We start from the raw sequence: 19,464 nt of genomic DNA, 5'->3' as shown, positions 1-19,464 counted from the left end.
CACAAGCACAACCAAAGCTTAATTTTGCCCAAGGCATGTTCCTGCAAGTATAGTTCTTTACTTTAGAAACTAGGACTGTGCAGTGATTTGGATTCAAAGGGGAAAGGCAATTTGGAGCATATGCGGGCACATACATAATACCTTTCAGAACCTCCTTAATTCCTCAATATTACATGAGCTCAGGAAAAGAATATAGTTTCTTTAACTGTCAAGTTGGTGACAAGTGCTACGTGAACACACACAGGGGCTCTGAATGACATTTACTTTTATTTATTTATATTTTATTTATACATTCGATTTTATTCACCGCCCATCTCCCCCCAATGGGGAACTCTGGGCAGCTCACAAAGTACATATATAATCCTAACAGGCTATTGCCATACTATGTGCATTATTTTCATGGACATCCAGAGTTCTAAATGCATATGTATGTACAGAGATAATTGCTGATGTTTATCACCTTTATCAAAATTTTGATGTGGCTACATATCAATAGTAACTCAAGTGGCAAATTTATCTTCTGTGCCCTTGGTTTTGCAATCCAAATGAACAGCAAACTTCTTGGGCCAATACACAAGTGTCCGTAAAGCCTGCTTGTTTGAGCTAGACAGCATTTTTTCCAGCCCACCAATGGGGAGAACTGGACAACAAAAACTGGAGGCTCCTCACTGTTCTCCTTGCTGCATTAGGGGAAAGCAGGGTCATAGCCACTCCTCTATTCAGCAGAATAGGATGTGAAAGAAAGAAGCTATCATGGTCTTCACTTTGGAGCTTTGGAGGAGGGAGGGAAATCCCAGAAGCAGAAAGCAGGATGCGGTAAAGTAGGAGTTCCCACCAGAGGAGGATGATCCCCTCTTCAGCTTCACAGGAAGTGCTGTAAAACTGTCATGCAGCATTTTTTCTAAAGCAGGAATGGAGCTGATTTACCTGTGGAGTTAATTGGCTCAGTCTTCAAGACTGCTAGGAGCTCCACAGCATTAGAAGGGGCATAAGCCAAAAAGCAGGCAAGAAATTAAAACACAGGACTGATTAGACTATTATAGAACAGAAGAGTCTAATGCCTGTCCTCCTTCAGAAAGAGTTTTCAGTCCACATTGCAGTTAAATATATATTTAATAAGCAGGAAGCTCTAGATGCATTTCATGATCGTGATCAGAAGGTTGGATGCTTCTTAGAAAGTTCATCTGCCACTATTGTTGACATTGCATGTCAAACATGGCTCCTTCAGCTTTTATCTAGAGAAGGAACATCTTCATCGCAGTGACTCCCATTGGGCAGCCCGTGGGACAATTTTCTTATGCAGAGCTTTACAGTTAGGCCTTTTCGCATACGCCTTTGGTACAGGAGGACTGTCCAAAGGTTTCTGTCTGAGTTGGAAATGAACCTGAAAGAGAAAAAAATCACTGAACTGCCATCCAATGAAGAGTTACAGTACATATTGTATCATCTCTCTCTGCCAGATGGAAGCTTGTGATATTCCCTTTTTTTCCATTTGGAAAGTCAATTCAATTAGACAAGGTCCTGTGGACAAATTAAAACAAAAAACAAAAACTATGCAGTAAAACAACAAGGGAAAACACATATTTGCAAACTTGCCATCAGTGAGTCAGGAGGACTGGATTCTAGGAAAGTCATTTCTATATAGATGCATATACCTCATTTATGACTGTATTTGGGTTTTTTTCAGAGCTGCTTAATGGTCTCTAGATTGATGGTGTGTTATTTTTGTTTACAAAACTATATATTTAGAGCTAAGATTAAGATTCTGATGTAACCCCCCCAAAAAACTTTTATAGTCTTTCATCAGAAAGAGAACGGACTAATAAAAGATGTAAGAGATATTTCATCCTTTGGGACAAGCAAAGATAGTAAAAGTTAGCTCCAGATTTGGGTATACTTCCTGGTAATGGGAAATAGCATTTCCAAGGAATGCTCTGATCAGTGCCAGGTAGCTGGGCCCAGGTGTCATGTTAATTTCCAACCATTCCTCAGATCAATGGTACGAAGGAAAAAATGTGGGGAATTAACATTTAGCTAAGGTGAATCATTTCACATTTCTGCAGGGGTAGGGAATTTGTCATCCTTCAAATGTTGCTGAACTACCAGCATCTCTTACCTTTGGCTATGTTGGCTGGGACTGCTTGGGAGTTATATAGTTCAGCAACAACTTGATTCCTCTCCCGTGATTGTTGGACTAGCTTTTATTAAAGGGAGTCCAACTAGGGCACCTAGGTTCTTGCTATTGTTGAAGGATAACCTTTGCTGTTGATGGATAGCACAATCTGAATCATATTAGTTGCATTGTTTTCCCAGCCAAAGCTGTTTGTGGCTAGCAGGATCATAAATCGCTTCTCTTTATATAAGCCAGCCTCTTATAAACTAACGATTCCAAGATAGACTGTGTGACTAGTAAATAGGGTATGCTCAGATATGGGAAAATAAATTATACTTAAGAGAAATGTAGAGAGGATTCTCATGTGAGATTTTTTTTCCTTCCAATATGGAAAAGGTGTACCCTTCTTTTGGGCTGGAAAGATATTTCCCATTTCTACAATATTTCCACTAATCAAGATTCCAAGATGTATTGCAATTGAGGAAATGCAGATACTTTCCTCCTTTTCCTTCCCTACTGTACTTCATGCTTAATACTGGAAGTGGGAGAATTGTATTTTCTCTTTCCTTCAGTACTCACCTGTGAGGGCTCAGCTGGGCCAACAGTTACCATCGCGGTCTGGGATTGGTAACCATCTGCTGATGCAGTAATTCTATAGTTACCAGGCAATAGTAACCTGAAGTAGTCACCATGTTCACCTACAAGAGAAAAGAAGATGCTGAAACATGCAGATGATAAAGGCTCAGTTTGAAAATGAGGAAGCCTAGAAGAATAAAATTCTGGCTAGTACCATCATTTAGGAATTGGAACGAGTGAATTACTGATCCATCCACTGACACTCATGTGGTAATTTTTTAGTCAGTGACCAAGGGTCATTGGATGGTAAATGGTCAGAAGAGAACTAAACCAACATTTTGATTAGTTGGGTGAATCACATAAGAAGATGCTTCTAAGGAAACCATAGTTCTGTTCAAATATTCAGCCTGAATGCAGAAGAGCACAATATGGAGGTGGCTGAGTTCACACATGGAAGTCCTATGTTCTATGGACATCTTTCCCATTCATGCTTCATCTTATGAAAGTCTAAATGTCTTCAATTCAACATCCATGGAATTCTTGGATGCTATTTGGGCCTTCACGTGTTCAAGCTGAATATAGCATATGTCAGTGGTTGTGAAGACCGGATGAGTAAACAATCCCAGAGGTGAAGCAAGCTGTTCCTTGTCCTTCATGGCTCACAAATCCACTCAAACACTAAGCAATGTAACTTTTGGAAAGACACAAACCAGTGATCAGTACACAGTAACCAAGAAAAGCAAGATCTGCACCCAAAGTTTCTCAGGAAAAAAAAAACTGACCCAGCTAAAACTCAGCCATATATGTATATATATAATAGCTGCATTGGAAGTCAAGCAGTTGGCCTTTGAAGAAAAAGAAAAGAAAAGAAAAAAAAACCCACAGCTGTATGGGCACTAGATGGTGAAATTCAGTCTAGGGGAATCAGAACCTTTCAGCCACACGTTTTAAGGTTGACTCTTGGCTTAGATGCCTAAGAGTTAATACAAATACCACAAACTCCAGAGTAAGACAAGATAAGCTCCTGTCCACAGACCAGCCTGACTACTCCATGTGTATACTTCACACAAACATATACATACAGTATATATTCTAAGGCTAATGGTGCAATACTATAATAGTAGATGTTCCCTGTATTGGAACTGTGCCAGACAAGAACAATGAGTTTTCCTCAACTTGATACCCTCCTATGGTGTTAGGACTACAACTTTCAGAATCTTCAGAAAGGGAATGCTGACTGTTAAAGTCCTCCCAACACATCTGGCAGGCACCAGTTTGGGAAGGACTTTCATAGGCTTATGTCTAATTTCTGAACTTGTTTACTAAATTCTAGCAAATTATTTTTTTCATTCAGATTACAAATGTGGTAAATGGCAAAAGGGGGACGCGGTGGTGCAGCGGCTTAATGATGCTGAAAGTTGCCGGCCAGAAATGGTCGGCACTTCAGCGGTTCGAGCCCAGCTTTTGCGCAGCAGAGTGAGCTCCTGTTTCCTCCCCAGCTCCTGTCAACCCAACAGATCAAAAACTTACATGAGTAGATAAATGAGTACTCTCACTCCGGTGGGAGGAAAAATGCTGGCGGCGCCTTACAAAAGGAGTCGGGAGCAGTTGCCGGTAGCGCGGAACCCGCACATGCCTGAAAAAGGCGCGAAGCAACGGAAACCCCGCCTCCTGCGCTCGCCAGCTGGACTCTGCTCTAGGAAGGAGGCAATGGCAAACCACTTCCGAAAACACCTTGCCTTGAAAATTGCAAGGACTCCTCCAAGCAGTCACCATAGAGTCGGTAACGACTGAGTGCGGATAAAAAAAAAAAATGGCAATGAAATCAATTTAAGCACCCTTTAAGAAAAGAACTCTGGCTTGTGCTAGGCTGAGTACCAACCTGTAGTGATATCATGGCCAATTCCTTCCACAGAAATGACAGCTCCTGCAAGTTTGTTGTTGTTCTCATCTGACACCAGGCCTTTGATGCCCTGGTGAATCTGCACAACAGAAACACTGAATAGCCTTTGGACTAGGACTATGGTATTTAGGAAGAGTATAGCAACAAATCATTTTGTTTTGAGCTTCAGCAGTGATGGGGCTTCTTTAGAGGCCTGAGAAAAAGTCTTCTCCCACTCTCACAATGATGCACTTAGTGATAAAACACAGATGTGGTGTGTGCAGAGGGTCCCAGGTTCATTCCCCAGCAGTTCCAGAATAGATAGATTGGGAAAGACCTGTCCAAAATTCTGGACAGAGTTCCAGAGTTTCCACATATTCTAGATTCACTTATTAAGCCCTTTGGATGAACAAGAAAAAAATTGAGTCCACACATTCCTCCATCAATATAATGAAAAAAGATCTCTAATCAGGATTGTATCAACTCCAGGAAGAGTTAGGAAAAATCGGAAGAGGTGCTGGATGAATTGGGGGATGTGGATGGGCCAGCGAGAAGGAATTGCTAAGATTGGGAGTGGTACAGCAGTGGTGGGAAGGCACTAGGAAGTTTGGAGCAGTGTAAGAGCTAACAGGAAAGCACTGGGAAGACTGGGGAGGTGTGCAGCAGTGGCAAGAAGGCACTGAGAAAATGGGAGTGTGAGGACTGGGGAGAAACATACTTTTGTGCATGTGCAAACTTGTAAGTAGGCTTTTTTATGCATATTCAGAATTAAGGGACAGTCAGGTTTAACAGAGGCCCCTTCCCCCCACCCAAAAAGCAGTGGTATACCTAGCATATTTGACCCTGGGAGCAGATCATTTTTTCACAGCCCCCTCCTCCATCACTGCTGTGCTGCACTGCTGACTGCCAAACAGCTGATTGGTGTGCCAGAAGCAGCCACCCAATTCCACACCCACCTCCACCTTCCTGGATAGCCTCCTTGTCATCTCCAAGTTGCCAGACAATGGACCCCCTTATTGCCTGTACCCATGGCAGACCGGCCCCATTGCCCTGCCCTTGGTATGCCACTGCCAAATAGTCCACTAGATCAAGGGTTTACTACATAACGTAGCATCTTACAACCATGGGAGAAAGAGGAGATCAACTTTAAAAAAGGCTTGCCAAAAAGCAGGATGACATTGTGGCATAATTTTGTTACCTCCTCTATGTAGGCAATAAGGGCCTCCCGATTTGCCAGCCATTCAAATTCCAGTTCCTCCTGCGGTGGGAATTTGTTGCAGCTCAGTTCAAGGGTAATTTCAAAGCAGTTACTGTGCAGGTAATTGAAATCCTGCATCCCTGAAAGACAGCAAAAGCTGGAGATATATTTAATCTGCAATATAATTCCTAACTAAACGAGTCTTCAGAATGGTTCACAAATCAACCAAAATAATAAAACAATAAAGTATTGATGTTAAGCAAGCAACAAATGAAGGTGCATCAGAAACAAAACAATAGAAACCTTACAAATAGCAGGCCATCACAGAAACCTGAAGGGCTAGAAAAAATGCATTAAAACAAAACTGTTTTTATAGTTCCGTTGAATGTATTCAAAGAACTGAGTATCTTTGGCCAGGGCATCACTGATAAAAAGCCTTAAGCATCCCTTTAAGCCATATGTCACCAACTGAAAAGATGTAGAAAAGGGCCTCTCCTGATGACTTGATACCTGAATATGGGGACTGAAGAACAATACAATAGAAGGGCACCAAGCTGGGGAACTTTTCTAATCATTCTGCAGGCCATTCCTCTTACATGATGGGTCATTTCAAAGTCTTCTCTCCAAAATATACCTCCTGTTCTTATTTTCTTGTGCTATCACCCCATTTGACTTACCCTTGCTGAGTGAGTACCAAGATGCCCCATTAGTGATGCCATCAATAAAGAAGTCTCCACAGTTTGTACCCCGATGCATCCATCCGTGGGCATAGGAATAACCCTTGGCCAACTGGAAAGAAAATGTCAAGCTGGTCATATCTTTTCACCTGTCCAAGTTCACTCACATTGCAAGGTGGAAATAGACTCTAGATCTAAACAGGGAAAAAAGAAGACATTAATATCACCTTTGCAATATTAGTATCCTTGCTTTCCCTTAAGAAAACCTATCCCATTATATTGTGTGGCACATTCAATGCTGTTCAGAGCAAAACATGAAACAAACACAAACACAGCACATAGTGAAAGAGCCAAGGTGTTAGAAGATAAGAAATTGTTTTGCTGAGTGGAAAATGTTTTCGAAGAGATTTTACACTCTTCTTCTTCTTCTGACTGGGCGTAAGAACATAAAAAGAGCCTTGCATGATCAGACCAAAGACCCATTTAGCCCAATATTTTGTTTCATAGCAGCGAACCAAATATTACTGGGAAACCTACAATAGGCTTTCTCTGTATTCCAGCAACTAGTATTGATGCATATGGTGTCTCTTTTATTAGAGATAATGTACGGCCATTATGGTTAATAGTCAATGATAGCTTTATCCTCCATGAACTTTTCTTAGCCCTTTTTAAAACCATTCAAGCTGGTTGCCATCATTACGTTTGTGAAAGTAAATTCAAAAAAGCGTTATTTATATATGTCCTGAACCTCCTGCCCTTCACATTTATTAAATCATCCTGGGTTACAGCATTTTGAGGAATGGAGGAAAAAGTATATTTCCTCTATCTCTCATATACTTCTGTTTTTTCCCCCCACTTAACTTAAAGAAAGCAAAATGTAATTTTTCAACTTTTAGGGGAGCTATTCCAAGAACCTGATGACTTGGATTGTACTTTTCTACTTCTACAACACTCAATTATTATTTTCAGATGTATGAGATCAAAATTATATACAATTTTACAAATGTGTAACTTTGTATGGAGGAATTATACCACCAGGTTTGTTTCACTTCCTTTCCTAATGACGGCCCAGCACCCCCATTTTGAAATCTGCCTTTTTTGCAGCTTCCTAGTTATCCACTACCAGTTCAGGGCCCATCAAAATATATTTATTATTTATTAAAAACAGTTTTATTCTATTATGCTCCACAAAGCTCTTCATAGCACATAGCAAATAAAAATAAAAGCAAAAATATAAAACAAAAACCAGCATCTGATAAGCTTAAGAGCAGCAGAATAATAATACTTAAAACATTAAAAATAGCAATTAATAGAATCAGGGAGGATATACTGAAAGCTGTCCTAAAAAGAAAAGTCTGCACAACATTCAGGAAGATTGTGTATGAAACAATCCTAATTCTTTCTGACTGTGTAGGAGTTGGTTTCATTGCATTTTTTTTTCCTCTTGAAGTTTCTTCTCTGTCTTTCTCCTGGTATTGCTCCAAGACTGGAAGTAATTCACACTGAGAGAAAAACTGGCTATGAGTAAGAGTTCAGTATTGCAAAAAAGCACAAATATTCATTGCAGTTTTTAAATGATTAGTATCAGTGCTGTACTACACGATATATTGCAATACTAGTCATTTGGCCTGAGTATCAAGTTGAGGTGGGGGATGCGGTGGCGCAGCGGCTTAATGACGCTGAAAGTTGCCAGCCAGAAATGGTCGACGCTTCAGCGGTTCGAGTCCAGCCTTCGCGTTAAACAGGGTGAGCTCCTGTTTCCTCCCCAGTTCCTGTCAACCCAACAGGTCGAAAACTCACGTGAGTAGATAAATGGGATTCTCACTCCGGTGGGAGGAAAAATGCTGGCGGCGCCTTGCAAAAAGGAGTTGGGAGCAGTTGCCGGTAAGCGCGAAAAACCGCGCGCGCCCGAAAAGGGCGCGAAGCAACGGAAACCCCGCCTCCTGCGCTCGCCAGCTGGGCTCTGCTCTAGGAAGGAGGCTCTGGCAAACCACTTCCGAAAAACAATTGCCTTGAAAACTGCAAGGACTCGTCCAAGCAGTCACTGCAGGGTCAGCAATGACTGAGCGCAGACAAAAAAAAAAATAAATCAAGTTGAGAGCTTCCAAAGCAAACTGGACAAACACTCTACATATATACAGTGTCTTTGGTATTATTATTTACAACAGAACTAGTTGCTTCATATCGATTCTGAAAAAAAAAAAAATCAGCAGATCAGAACTAAAAGAACCATTGGTCACCTCTGGGACGTGACATCAAATGTATATCACAGTATTCACAGCAGCTGCACACAATTACATTTTAAGCTCTCCCCCCATCTTATTAGAGTTTCTTCATTCATGTTCAGAACATATCCTCTTTTCAACTGTAATTTTACTATCCAGTTGGACACCTCAGTTACAATACTAGGGATTCATCCACATGTCTGGTTGCCACAGTGTAAAGAAAACTCATTAACTATTAATTGAAGACAGGAACACATGATGTCCGCAACCAGTCTCCAGACTACCATGGAGATAATTTCCACCCATCTTTCTGTGTTTCAGTTCAGAAGTGGCGTTTTTCTGTTTCTGCCAGCATAAGCTATGCTTCGTAGTCTGCCACGAATCGTTCTAAGATTAAGTTTATGGAAGGAGGCTAGCTTGCTGCTTTTGGTCGCCCGAGGCTATTGCTGTGGTTGCTGGCCACTGAGTTTCAGGGCCATTTGCCTTGCTCTCCCACTGTGCCAAAAAGCCATCTCTCCCATTTCTCTTTCAACTCATGGGTGGCAAGGAAAGTGGGAAGAGAAAGAGGGAAGCAGAGTTTTCGGATGCCAGTTCTCCAGGCACTAAAATGACCCACTTCCCCCTAAGAAAGGTACAAAGGGGGAAGTTCTATGGGATTAGAGAACAGGCAGAAAAGAAGTCATTTTCCTCCTCTTTCCTTCATCCCTCTTCTCATACCACCCATGGGCACAGAAGGAGAGGAAGTGGTCTTTTGGTGCAGTTTCTCCGGGACCCATTTTGGGATTCCTTCTCACCATGGAAGTTCTGCTTTATCACAATGATGTCACCTGAAGAGGCACTTCCCCTCATCTCATAGCTGTCCATTTCTCCATGTATTGGTGCTGCAGTGCCAAAGCTGCAAAGAGACCATCTTATACATGTCCAGCAGTCTTTTGGAAGACTGCTGGACATGTATAAATACAACTGGATAAATGTTTAAAATGCCTCACTCTGGTTTTGGCATCATAGCACTGAAGCCATGGGGGAAGAGGGTGTTTTAAGCAGTGTACAGCATACACCTGGGAGAAGCAGTTCTGTCATATGCATTTACACAGGAAAGGGTAACAAGACCCACTTTTCCTCCTCCACTCCCTTTTGGCAAGTGGTCAGGAGGATGGGTGGAAAGGAGGGACTGAGTCTCTTCTCTCCTCCTACCACTTCCCTTGGCATGAGTGGCAGGAGAACAATACGGAAAAAAAAGGGGGGGGAGAAATAGGGGAGGTTGACTTACTTACTGCCAATTTTTTGACCCTATCCATGGACTCTGAGAACTGACACCAAAAGAGCACCAAAGATAACTAGCAACAGAAGAGGCATTCCCATCCTAATTCTCTCCTTCCCCAGGATCTCAGTGTGGACAGAATCCCTATTCTGTTTCATTCCCAGGACAGGATATTTGTCCACAGTGTAGTCACTCTTAAGCTGGTATACTTTTCTGTCAGTTTCCACACTGGTCATGTTGGTGTGCAGAACAGCCTGAGATCAGTTTAGATGTGAAGGTAGCCAGCATCAAATAATCTCCTAAAAGAGAATCTATGTTTTGTACACACATTGATTTGAGTTCATCTCATCTTGCTTTTCTCTCTCCTGGCATTTCTCACCTTTCTGAAGAGGACATCATCAGGAGTGGGGGTGCTATTTGTACGCCAGTTGCCACGACTTCTCTGTTCATGGGATTTGTCATAGGGATAATTGGCAACTACAGCTCCACCATGAAGATTGGCTGATAGAACAAAATTGTAACTCTTCAGCCACTGAATTACAGCCAATGTCTCTGGTTCCACCTGTGAGAGATACAGAAAATACCAAGCCAGATGCACAACCTGATTCTCAGTAATCCTAATTTGCTCCAGACTCGCAGCACTGTCCTTCTTGGGACATACCCAGAATGCAGATGTAGAAATGCGTAAATCAATGCTCTCTAATCTCAGAACTGTCTGGCCTTGGAAATTATTATAGACATTAGCAAGTGCCCATTTACAGAACCCTGTAAATCCATCCCTTTATGCTTGCACTGATTGCCAATTGGTTTCTGGGCACAGTTCAATGGCTGGTGATTATCTTGAAAGCCCTAAATAGCCAACCCAGGATGTCTGAGGCATTGCCTCCTCAACTACCAGCCTTGCCCGCCTACTTATTAAGATCAAGATGGGAAATCCTTTTCTTGGTTTCACGTAACACAGAAACATTCTTGGTTGGAATTAGACACAGGGAACACCTCTGAAGCCAGAATGTCCTCCATCCACTTTAAAAAAATGTTGGCAGAATTTTAATCTGCCAAACTAAATTAGCTTTATTGGAGAAGAGTGGGTTATCTGACTGTCTTGCTCATGTTTTCTATCTTAATTTTGCAATGCTAATATTATAAAATGCCTTGAATATCTATTAAATACTCAACACATAAGTATCTAACTAATAAGCAGTGGGGAAAGATCTTAAGTGCACACGAACTCATAACCTGACTTTCTTGTTTGTCATCTTCCTTCCTTCCTTCCTTCCTTCCTTCCTTCCTTCCTTCCTTCCTTCCTTCCTTCCTTCCTTCCTTCCTTCCTTCCTTCCTTCCTTCCTTCCTTCCTCCCTCCCTCCCTCCCTCCCTCCCTCCGGCTATTGGAGTATATTAGTGGTTAAAATTACATGTTGCATGAACCCAACCACTATTATGGTTTCCCAACTTTATGGTTTAGCATGTCCAGCCCATTGTGATATATTCAGTAAATCATGCTTAAGAAAACCATGACTTAGCACAATATGTGAACCTAGTCATGATTTTGCATTTTAGAAACTGAGAGAATGTGAGTTCTAGTCTTGCCTCAGGCACAAAAGCCAGCTAGGTGACCTTGGGCCACTCACTCTCTCTCAGCCCCAGGAAGGAGGCCATGGCAAACCACTTCTGAAATCTTGCCAAGAACTTGCAGGGACTAGCCCAGGCAGTCACCAGGAGAACACTGACTCGAAGGCGTGCGCGCGCACACACACACACACACACACACACAATGGGAGAAGCAAGTTCAGATGTACAAACTTTATATTCATCCTGGTCCTATTTGATGCACATAGGACTGCACATGACCAGCATCAGAAGTGATGGCCCTGGTAGGTTCCTAGCAGTTGTTTAAGAATTTGGGAACCAATTCTGAATATGTTAGTTTTCCATATCTAGGTATACTGATAGAGACTCAGACAAAATGTCTCTTTTTCCTGTGTTCCAAAGGAATATGGTCCAGGGAGTATTAAACCACTTGTTTTTTTCTCCATATGTAATTGGCTCTCAGAGAATAGTGAAGAAAATGGCAAGAAAGTAGGGGGACTAAATTCCTGCAATATTATAAGAACCCAGTGACATGCATTACACAGCCATCACTAGTTTCTACAACCACATGACCAGGATGGATGAGTGAATGAAACATAAGTGGATACACACATTACTTGAAAAGGATGGATTGGATTGGCATTACCTGGCTCTTCCAATTATCTGGCAAAGGGATGTGATGATTGGGTCCACCCTGTTTCTCATTGTGATACATGATGTTGTTGAGGTCAGGAAAATTACGGTTAAGGTCAACTCCATTGGCGTTGTTTCTCCCAGTAAGGTAGTCTAAGGAACTTTGGTTCTTGAAAGAGAATAATGCATTTTTGTGTAAGTTTTAGAGATTTTAGCTCGTCTCTTGAGTCATCAGTGGGAGTATATGCATTTCAGAAAAAATAAGAATATAGAAATCCTTCAGGAGCTTCTGGATTTCAGGGTGCTAAGAATAGTTGCCAGATATTTATTGAGCAGGGTCTTCTGATGCAACTTAGCATAGTCAGAATTCAACAGGCAACCCTAATTTAAAGATGATTATATTTTAAATAACATCCCTTTTTCCTAAACACAATTGCATTCGAAGCAGCCACAGTGCACACCCACATGCAAAATGCAAGATTGAAATTTCCTTATTTTTATGGTCCAAGAACCTTAAAGCCAGTTTGTATCATAGGAATCAATTTTCCCCTGGGCTGGAGAATTGGCTGTTGCTTTTACTAATCAATGTCACTTGCCCTGCTCAAGATCCTTTGCTGAAAGGACTAGGAACTACTCAGAGTACCAGAACTAAAACTATGATTTCCAAAACAATAAATGGTCAGAACAGTTTGGAACTATATTAAGTGCACTATTATAAATTAAAAGAGTTTGTGGTTAGAAAGGCAGTTATCTGGAAGTCCCCCAGTTGCTATGACTTTCCCCCAATGAGAATGCAGTCCATCCTTTCAAGTGCAAGATAGTGAAATCAAGTTGGGCAATGGCATTCACCGCAATGTAATGCCTGTTTCCCAATCAGTGAAAAATGTGGGGGAAGATTGAAATCTCTAACCTCTGCAAGCCTGCAACTATAGCATCATGAGATCCTAGTGCAGTGTTGTCCAAACTTGGCCACTTTAAGATGAGTGGACTTCAACTCCCAGAATTCCCCAGCCAGCCAGAATTCTGGGAGTTGAAGTCCACTCATCTTAAAGTGGCCAAGTTTGGACAACACTGTCCTAGTGGGTTGGAGGTGTCTTTGCATTCTGTTACAGATCAGCACCCCTGACTGGAAGTGATCATAGGAACACCGAGAATTGCTTTATTTTGAATGAGATATTGCTCTGTTTAGGTAGGCATTGACTGGCACAAGCTCTATTTTTTCTAGTTCTATCGTTCGATATCAACAACAGAAGATTTTTTGCATTCAAAGTGTATAGTCTACTTGTTACTACATAGTACTGCAGTATGTATTCTGCTAAATCAGATCAAGATCCAACTCTCTCACCTATGAGTTCCTAACAGTGGCAAGTGATGCATCTCTGGAAGACCACAAACAAGCGATGGTGATATGGTTATATTCTGTATTTGTCACCTGCATCTATTCTTAAGAATGTATTACCTTTTAACATAGAAGTTTAATTCAGCTGTTGCAATAAATAAAGTTTGATTTAGACCTATTGTCTGTGACTTTGCCTTTCCCAATTTGGTGTCTCCAGAAGTACTGGAACTGGCTAAACATTCTGGAAATTGCACTTCCAACACATCCGGTGAGTATCAAATTGGAGGAAACTGGTCTTATGTATGTTTCCCTTCTCACCCTTCCTCTCTCCCTTGGCTGCCGTAAAACAAACTTTTGTTATTACAACTATTGAAATAAGAAAGAGATGCTTGCCTGGTACCTGGGCAGCTGCCACTTCATATCCATCAGGGTTCATTGAAGGTAAGAGGTGAATGCGTGTTTCATGGATGAGCTGTGTAATGCGCTGATTACCATGGCGATATTCTTCACATAGGAATTCTGCAAGCTGGAGCAACAGTTCCCGGCCTAGGACCTCATTCCCATGCATGTTTGCCACATACTTGAATTCTGGCTCCACTGAGAAAGGGAGAGACATTGCTGACATTGGAACAGAGTGGATAGATTCGACACAATGGGGTGCTGATCCAAAAACATTCAGGTCAAGCAGGAGGGGGAAGCCATATGGATTCCCAATTGGCATTCTAGGATGATGAAACTTTAGCTGTGGCCTTTTATGTTGTGGAAAGAAGCTCATTGTGGGGTTATGTGCTTCTTTGGACAGCACATGTTCGTTGTCTCATATATCAGCAAGGGAGGCAAACTGCTGTCCCTCACACAGGACTTGAAATACAGGGCAATGGACAGGAATCTGTGCGCCAAGAAAATGGGAAGAAGCAGTGCATTGTGTGAGAATGGTATGGCAAATCTTTTCCTGTGATATAGGATTAACAGTAGGGTCCAGTTGGAACAGCATAGTGAGGGTCCCTATTTCCTTATTTCATACTGTATGTTCAAAGGCCCTTTCCACTGTTCTTTTAGCTTTTCTCTTGGAATGTCACATTCCAGCCTTCCAAAGCCTTACAGGGGTTAAACTAAAATGCAAAATCAAATCAGCTTGGCTTGGCCTCAAATTCTTTTATGTAAAATTGCTTCCCCCATAGATGGCCCCCTTAACTCTACATGCACCCTGCAGGATGCATAAAAACAATTTGTAGGTTCTGAAAGAGCTCCTTCTTCTCAGTTCCCCACTGATAGCACTATGGGGAGAAGGCTATTAAATTATATACAGAACAAGTCTTTAGAAGGGTAGGCAGTATGCCTGCAAACCTAGGTAGTCCTATTTTACCCCCGAAGAACAAAAGTATTTGTGTGGATTATGAGGGGGAAAAAATCCAAATATATGTTTATATATAATAGACATCCCTTGATCAAACTTGCAGCTGATCCCAGCCTCTTTTTTTCCCTATCCATTCTTCATCAGTTCTATCCTCCTCTTCTTGTATCCCTAAGAATCATTTAACCAGGTGGTCTATGGGATTTCTTTACATGAGCTATAATGGCTTACCTGCTGATCTTGGTGGTAAGAAACACAAGATCAAATCCATTATCACTTACTAGTCATTAGTATTATCTATCTTGTAGGGTTAATGCATAGAGTAATGCATATCATACTGGTAAAATGCTGAACTTTGGATATCAGAGAAATGAATGTTTACTAAATTACCTAAAATTTACCTAAAATACAAATATTTCTCTTTGAATTAGATTTTGGGGTATACAAATATAAAAGACTATAAAATATAATAAAAATAAAAAGAAGTAAAAGGATTGGCTAAAGAGTGTTATATCTGATCTGCTTAATGTAACTGATGAATTAACATGACTTACAATGCCTGGTTGAATAAATATATTTTTGCCTGACATCTAATGGATAATGGTGACCCAGTAGGCTAGTCTTCCCCAATCTGGTATCCTCCAGATGAGTTGAACTTCAGCTTCTTTAATTCCTAAGTACACTGCTTTGGGGAAGGTATTCATTAACCAGGATGCTTCTGATGAAAAAACTCTTTGCTTTAACTGGAGGAGGTATATCAAGGGCCTCAACAGATGATCTTTGATCTTAGAGTTCTTGCTGCATAATCATGAGTCCGGTGCCTGAATTTCTCTCTCTGTCATCAACATCAACATGATGCAATGTCCGGCTCTGCCCCGCTTATTCAAAGGTCTAGTCTATCAAAGCTACAATTTGCAACATCTGCACAAAAAGCTATGGGGGAGATAGTGCAGGGAGAACTACTTAAGGTTTTGTCATCTTCCAAGGTTAAATATAAATCTTAATCCAATTAGCTATAGTATTTTGTAGAATTAAAGTACAGCAGTAGAAAATGAGAGTTGGAGTTGAATCTCTGGAATTGGGATTACATTTTGCCTTGATGACAAGGCTCAGATGCTTGCTAGTACATATCTCTCAATACTGCATGTGAAATGGAACAGAACCGACTGAAGTGTCATGAGACTCAATAAATTGTTAAGAAAATTATTAAACAAGTCAATGTCAACCCAAACACTGATTCTGTTCTGCCGGCCCCTCTTCCCCTTGACCTGACCAAACATTCTATTAGGAATACTATGGCATTGGCTTGATTCCATTAGGCACAGAGATTCCAGCACCATACTGAACCCAACTGTGCATTGGTCAGGCAGAGCAAAAAGAAGCAACTCTTCAGCTATACAAAAGAGTTATACCTCTGGGCACACTTACTGGGCTCATGGATGCCAGGAGAGTCGCTGAATTCCAGCACATAGAGGTTGCGGCCCTGGACACTGCGCCCAATGCTGTACAGCCTGGTAATATAGGGGCATGAGCCCCTTACGTCGAAGAGGGCTTGCACCAGCTCCTCATAGCGGTGATGGAGAAAGTTAATTGAGGCAGCCACTCTCACCAAGAGCAGAACTTTTCCAAGGAGCCAAAGCCACTGATACATTTTTCTCTGGATGGCAAGCAGCTTTTTACAGGAGATGAAAACTGTGCAAGCTTTCTTCTTAACAGCAACTAAAATGTAAACTCGAACCAGCTCTCTCCAGTTTTACAGTCAAGCGCCAGCCCACTCCACCTGTGGTGGTAATAGTGGTGGGAGGGGTATCTCAGTGAATGCCTCTCGCAGCTTGGGAAGAATTTTTAATGCTGAGCTCTTCTCTTTGTGCTCTACTACACACATACACCAGAGTTCTTGGAGCCAGAATCGTTCAAAACCTCTGCACCTTTAGATAGTTGTGTTGATTTCTGTTCATTTATTAACTGAAGGATAAACAGGGGTCTGAAACTTCCTGGCTCCTCATGGCAGGACAGAGGCCTGATCAAAATCTCTCAGATAAGAAGGGGTATTCAAGAACTGTGACATCTTTCACTGGGGGGTTGGTTTCTGCCAAGACTCGCTAGATTTCAACCCAGGAACCCATTTTCAGCCACAAGCCAGAACCTTGGCATACACAAAATGTAACAAAGCAAGCATCTATGAGCACATACAACATGCTTCTTCCTCTCTATGGTCCCTCTACATTCAGAAGTTAGGTGCAGTAAAGAGCATGTTGTATGACTCCAGAGCAGGCATGGGGTCATGCAGCTGTCTTAAGAACTGACATTGGAACTGAAAATACTCTGATATTATGAATGTCCATGATCTGATGATATCCTACAAAAGAAACAGTGCTTTAAAATAAACAGGGGTGGGTTGCAGAGTAAATGCAATCTGGGACAAAGGGCAATACAAATGGTGAAGCATTAGATTGGCTCAACTCTTGGTCCTATGCTCAGTGTTGCTCAGTTTTGCCCTGCTTCACTGTGGCTCCTTTTTCAAGGTATGTTATGCATAGGGCTATTATATTTGGACTGAAAAATCTGGAAGACCGTTTGATGGCAGCAAAGAGGTACAAAAATCTCTCATTTAGCTCAGATATGATAGTCTTAATTGTTCATAAAAGGCCTGAGAGTGTATCTTGGGAATCAGACTGGGTTTCAATTGTCCATGTTTTAAGCCAGGTGCAGTGTGCACTCTGACAGCATATTTTGTTTGCGTTCAATTTTAGCATCCGAAAAGACAGTATAATTTGTTTAAATAAAAAAATTATTGGGAGACCCAAAACTAAGATGATGGTGGCCATCCTGAACTGAAGGAAAAACCAAAAATTCCTTTAAACTCATAATCAAATGTCCCTCCTCAGTAAACATACTGCCAATTACATCCATCCATCTACTTGCTGTAATTTTTCACATCCCTTCTCTTTATGGCTTCAACCCCAGAACAGACCTCCAAATCGATCCTCAATAGCCAGGCTGTACACTATAGTTGTATTTGTTCTGACCTGCTTAACAGAGATGCTCAACTGACGGAATTAAACCAGGCATTCAGGAGACTGAACTATCCATCCAATAGATAAATCAATAGATCCAGACTGATTTCCAGATGAACCTATTAAAAGACAGAACAAAACCTAATAACAGAGCACCAGTAGTTGTCACCTATAGTTCACAGCTCAAGTCATTCAAACATATTATTAATAAGCTACAATCCATACTGGACAATGACATTGTATTTTCTCAGGATGGATGACAGACCTATACTTGGCTACAAACAATCACTTAGTCTGAAGCAGATTCTCACAAGTAACAAGCAACATTAAAACAATTATGCTAACATAGGAACCTGTCAGACCTAGCCCAAGGAACTCCAAGAGACAATCCAAATTCAGTCATGTTTATTAGCTACAACCTCTAGCAAGAATCTTCCCAGACTGAAACCCCAGATCCCAAGTCAGCCAGCCACAACAGTGTGAATTCCTCAGGGAGGTGCCAGTCTCATCCTCTTGTTCCTCCATGCTTTTCTGGGGAGCTAAGAAAATGTTTATCTCCCTGAGCCTGGCCTTCATAATTCCATTCCATCACAGAACCAGCCCCTACAACAAACCCAGATGTCCACTTTGCTCCCACATTTACACCAACGGCACCATTGCAGACCCTAACAATTTCACACAAGAATAGAGGCATCTTCATATGTTCTTCCTTTAATGTTATATATTCTATCATCTGCCAATAAAGCCCTCTGGATTCTGTGTAGAACAAACAGGTCAGAGTTTATGCAAAACACTTAAGGGATATAAGTTTGATATCAGGATCAAAATAAGAACAAAATAATACCAGAGTATAAACTTCCCATGAGGCTCCATTGCATGCTTTGGAACAAAGAAACTCACATTTTGGTTTTAGGCTACCTCAGAGGATCTCAATACAAAATGGGTTTTTAACACATTATATTTGTTTATTTATAAGGTAATTGTAATCTATCTCACATGTAGCCCGCATCTGCATAATTAGCCCTTTTTTCTCTTCCCCTGCCTCATCTCATTTTAAATCCGACATCATTTTAGCCACTCCATGAAGTGAATTGTAGTGATGTAGTTCATGAAAGCTTACATCTTTTAATAAAATTTATTAATCTGAAAAGGTGCTACCAGACTCCTGATTTTTCCTCTCTCGTTATTTTCATTTTTGGAAGAAAGAAGCAACAATATTGAGACTTGGCAAAGCCAGTCATCACATCTCTAAATCACTTTCAAATCTTTCTAAAGTAATTTGAAGGTACCCAATTATATGATTTAATTTGTAAAACGATTCAAAAAGGGGAGTTGACCAAATCTTGAACTGAATCACCCATTTGTTCAGCTTCGGTGCATCCCCATTTTGACTTAATTTTTGTGATCTGGCTAAGGGGTGAAAGAAGATAGCTGAATCAGTGATGATGACCAAAATGCAGAATAAAGGTTTGGTTTACATGTGGCAACAAAATAAGACACAAGAATTATGAAGAAATAAATACGGATAATAGTGGAGTTTTCAAATGTTCCCTTATCTTAGTAACCCATTTACAATAAATCTACTGGGAAAGAATTAAAATC

The 19,464-nt window shown here is 41.1% G+C and overlaps 1 protein-coding gene across 3 annotated transcripts; it reads right to left on the bottom strand.

Moving 5' to 3' along the window:
• Positions 1-255: 255 nt before the first annotated feature.
• Positions 256-17,984, bottom strand: CPN1 (carboxypeptidase N subunit 1). Of its 3 annotated transcripts, none has more exons than XM_007424749.3 (9): positions 16,274-16,648; positions 13,892-14,088; positions 12,166-12,321; positions 10,312-10,494; positions 6,447-6,558; positions 5,770-5,909; positions 4,572-4,671; positions 2,693-2,811; positions 256-1,384 (listed from the first exon to the last, which is right to left on the bottom strand). In XM_007424749.3, exons 1-9 carry the CDS (start codon positions 16,494-16,496, stop codon positions 1,253-1,255), a joined length of 1,362 nt encoding a protein of 453 aa, XP_007424811.1. In that variant the 5' UTR covers positions 16,497-16,648; the 3' UTR covers positions 256-1,252. The 3 variants fall into 3 exon arrangements, with proteins under 3 accessions (XP_007424811.1, XP_087988225.1, XP_087988223.1); XM_088132099.1 differs by lacking the exon at positions 16,274-16,648 and adding an exon at positions 17,875-17,984 and having other exon boundaries at positions 257-1,384; XM_088132097.1 differs by lacking the exon at positions 256-1,384 and adding an exon at positions 1,421-1,521 and having other exon boundaries at positions 16,274-16,649.
• Between the last annotated feature and the right edge of the window lie 1,480 nt (positions 17,985-19,464).

This window comes from Python bivittatus, unplaced genomic scaffold (genome assembly GCF_059951505.1).
Source record: "Python bivittatus isolate LINGU-HERP-01145 unplaced genomic scaffold, Pbiv_v1 ctg000980_np1212, whole genome shotgun sequence".
NCBI lineage: Eukaryota > Metazoa > Chordata > Lepidosauria > Squamata > Pythonidae > Python > Python bivittatus.
Note: the sequence above shows the minus strand (reverse complement) of the source record. Positions and strands in the feature narration are given on the sequence as shown.

What these genes read in the sequence shown, in the direction of transcription:
- CPN1 (XM_007424749.3), bottom strand. Translation starts at nt 16,496, where the DNA reads ATGTATCAGTGGCTTTGGCTCCTTGGAAAAGTTCTGCTCTTGGTGAGA. An exon ending in ATGATGTCCTCTTCAGAAAG is followed by an intron (nt 6,559 to 10,311) that starts GTGAGAAATGCC and finishes TTTTCTTTCCAG; the next exon opens with TTGGCCAAGGGTTATTCCTA. An exon ending in TTGGTACTCACTCAGCAAGG is followed by an intron (nt 5,910 to 6,446) that starts GTAAGTCAAATG and finishes GCTGTCTTTCAG; the next exon opens with GGATGCAGGATTTCAATTAC.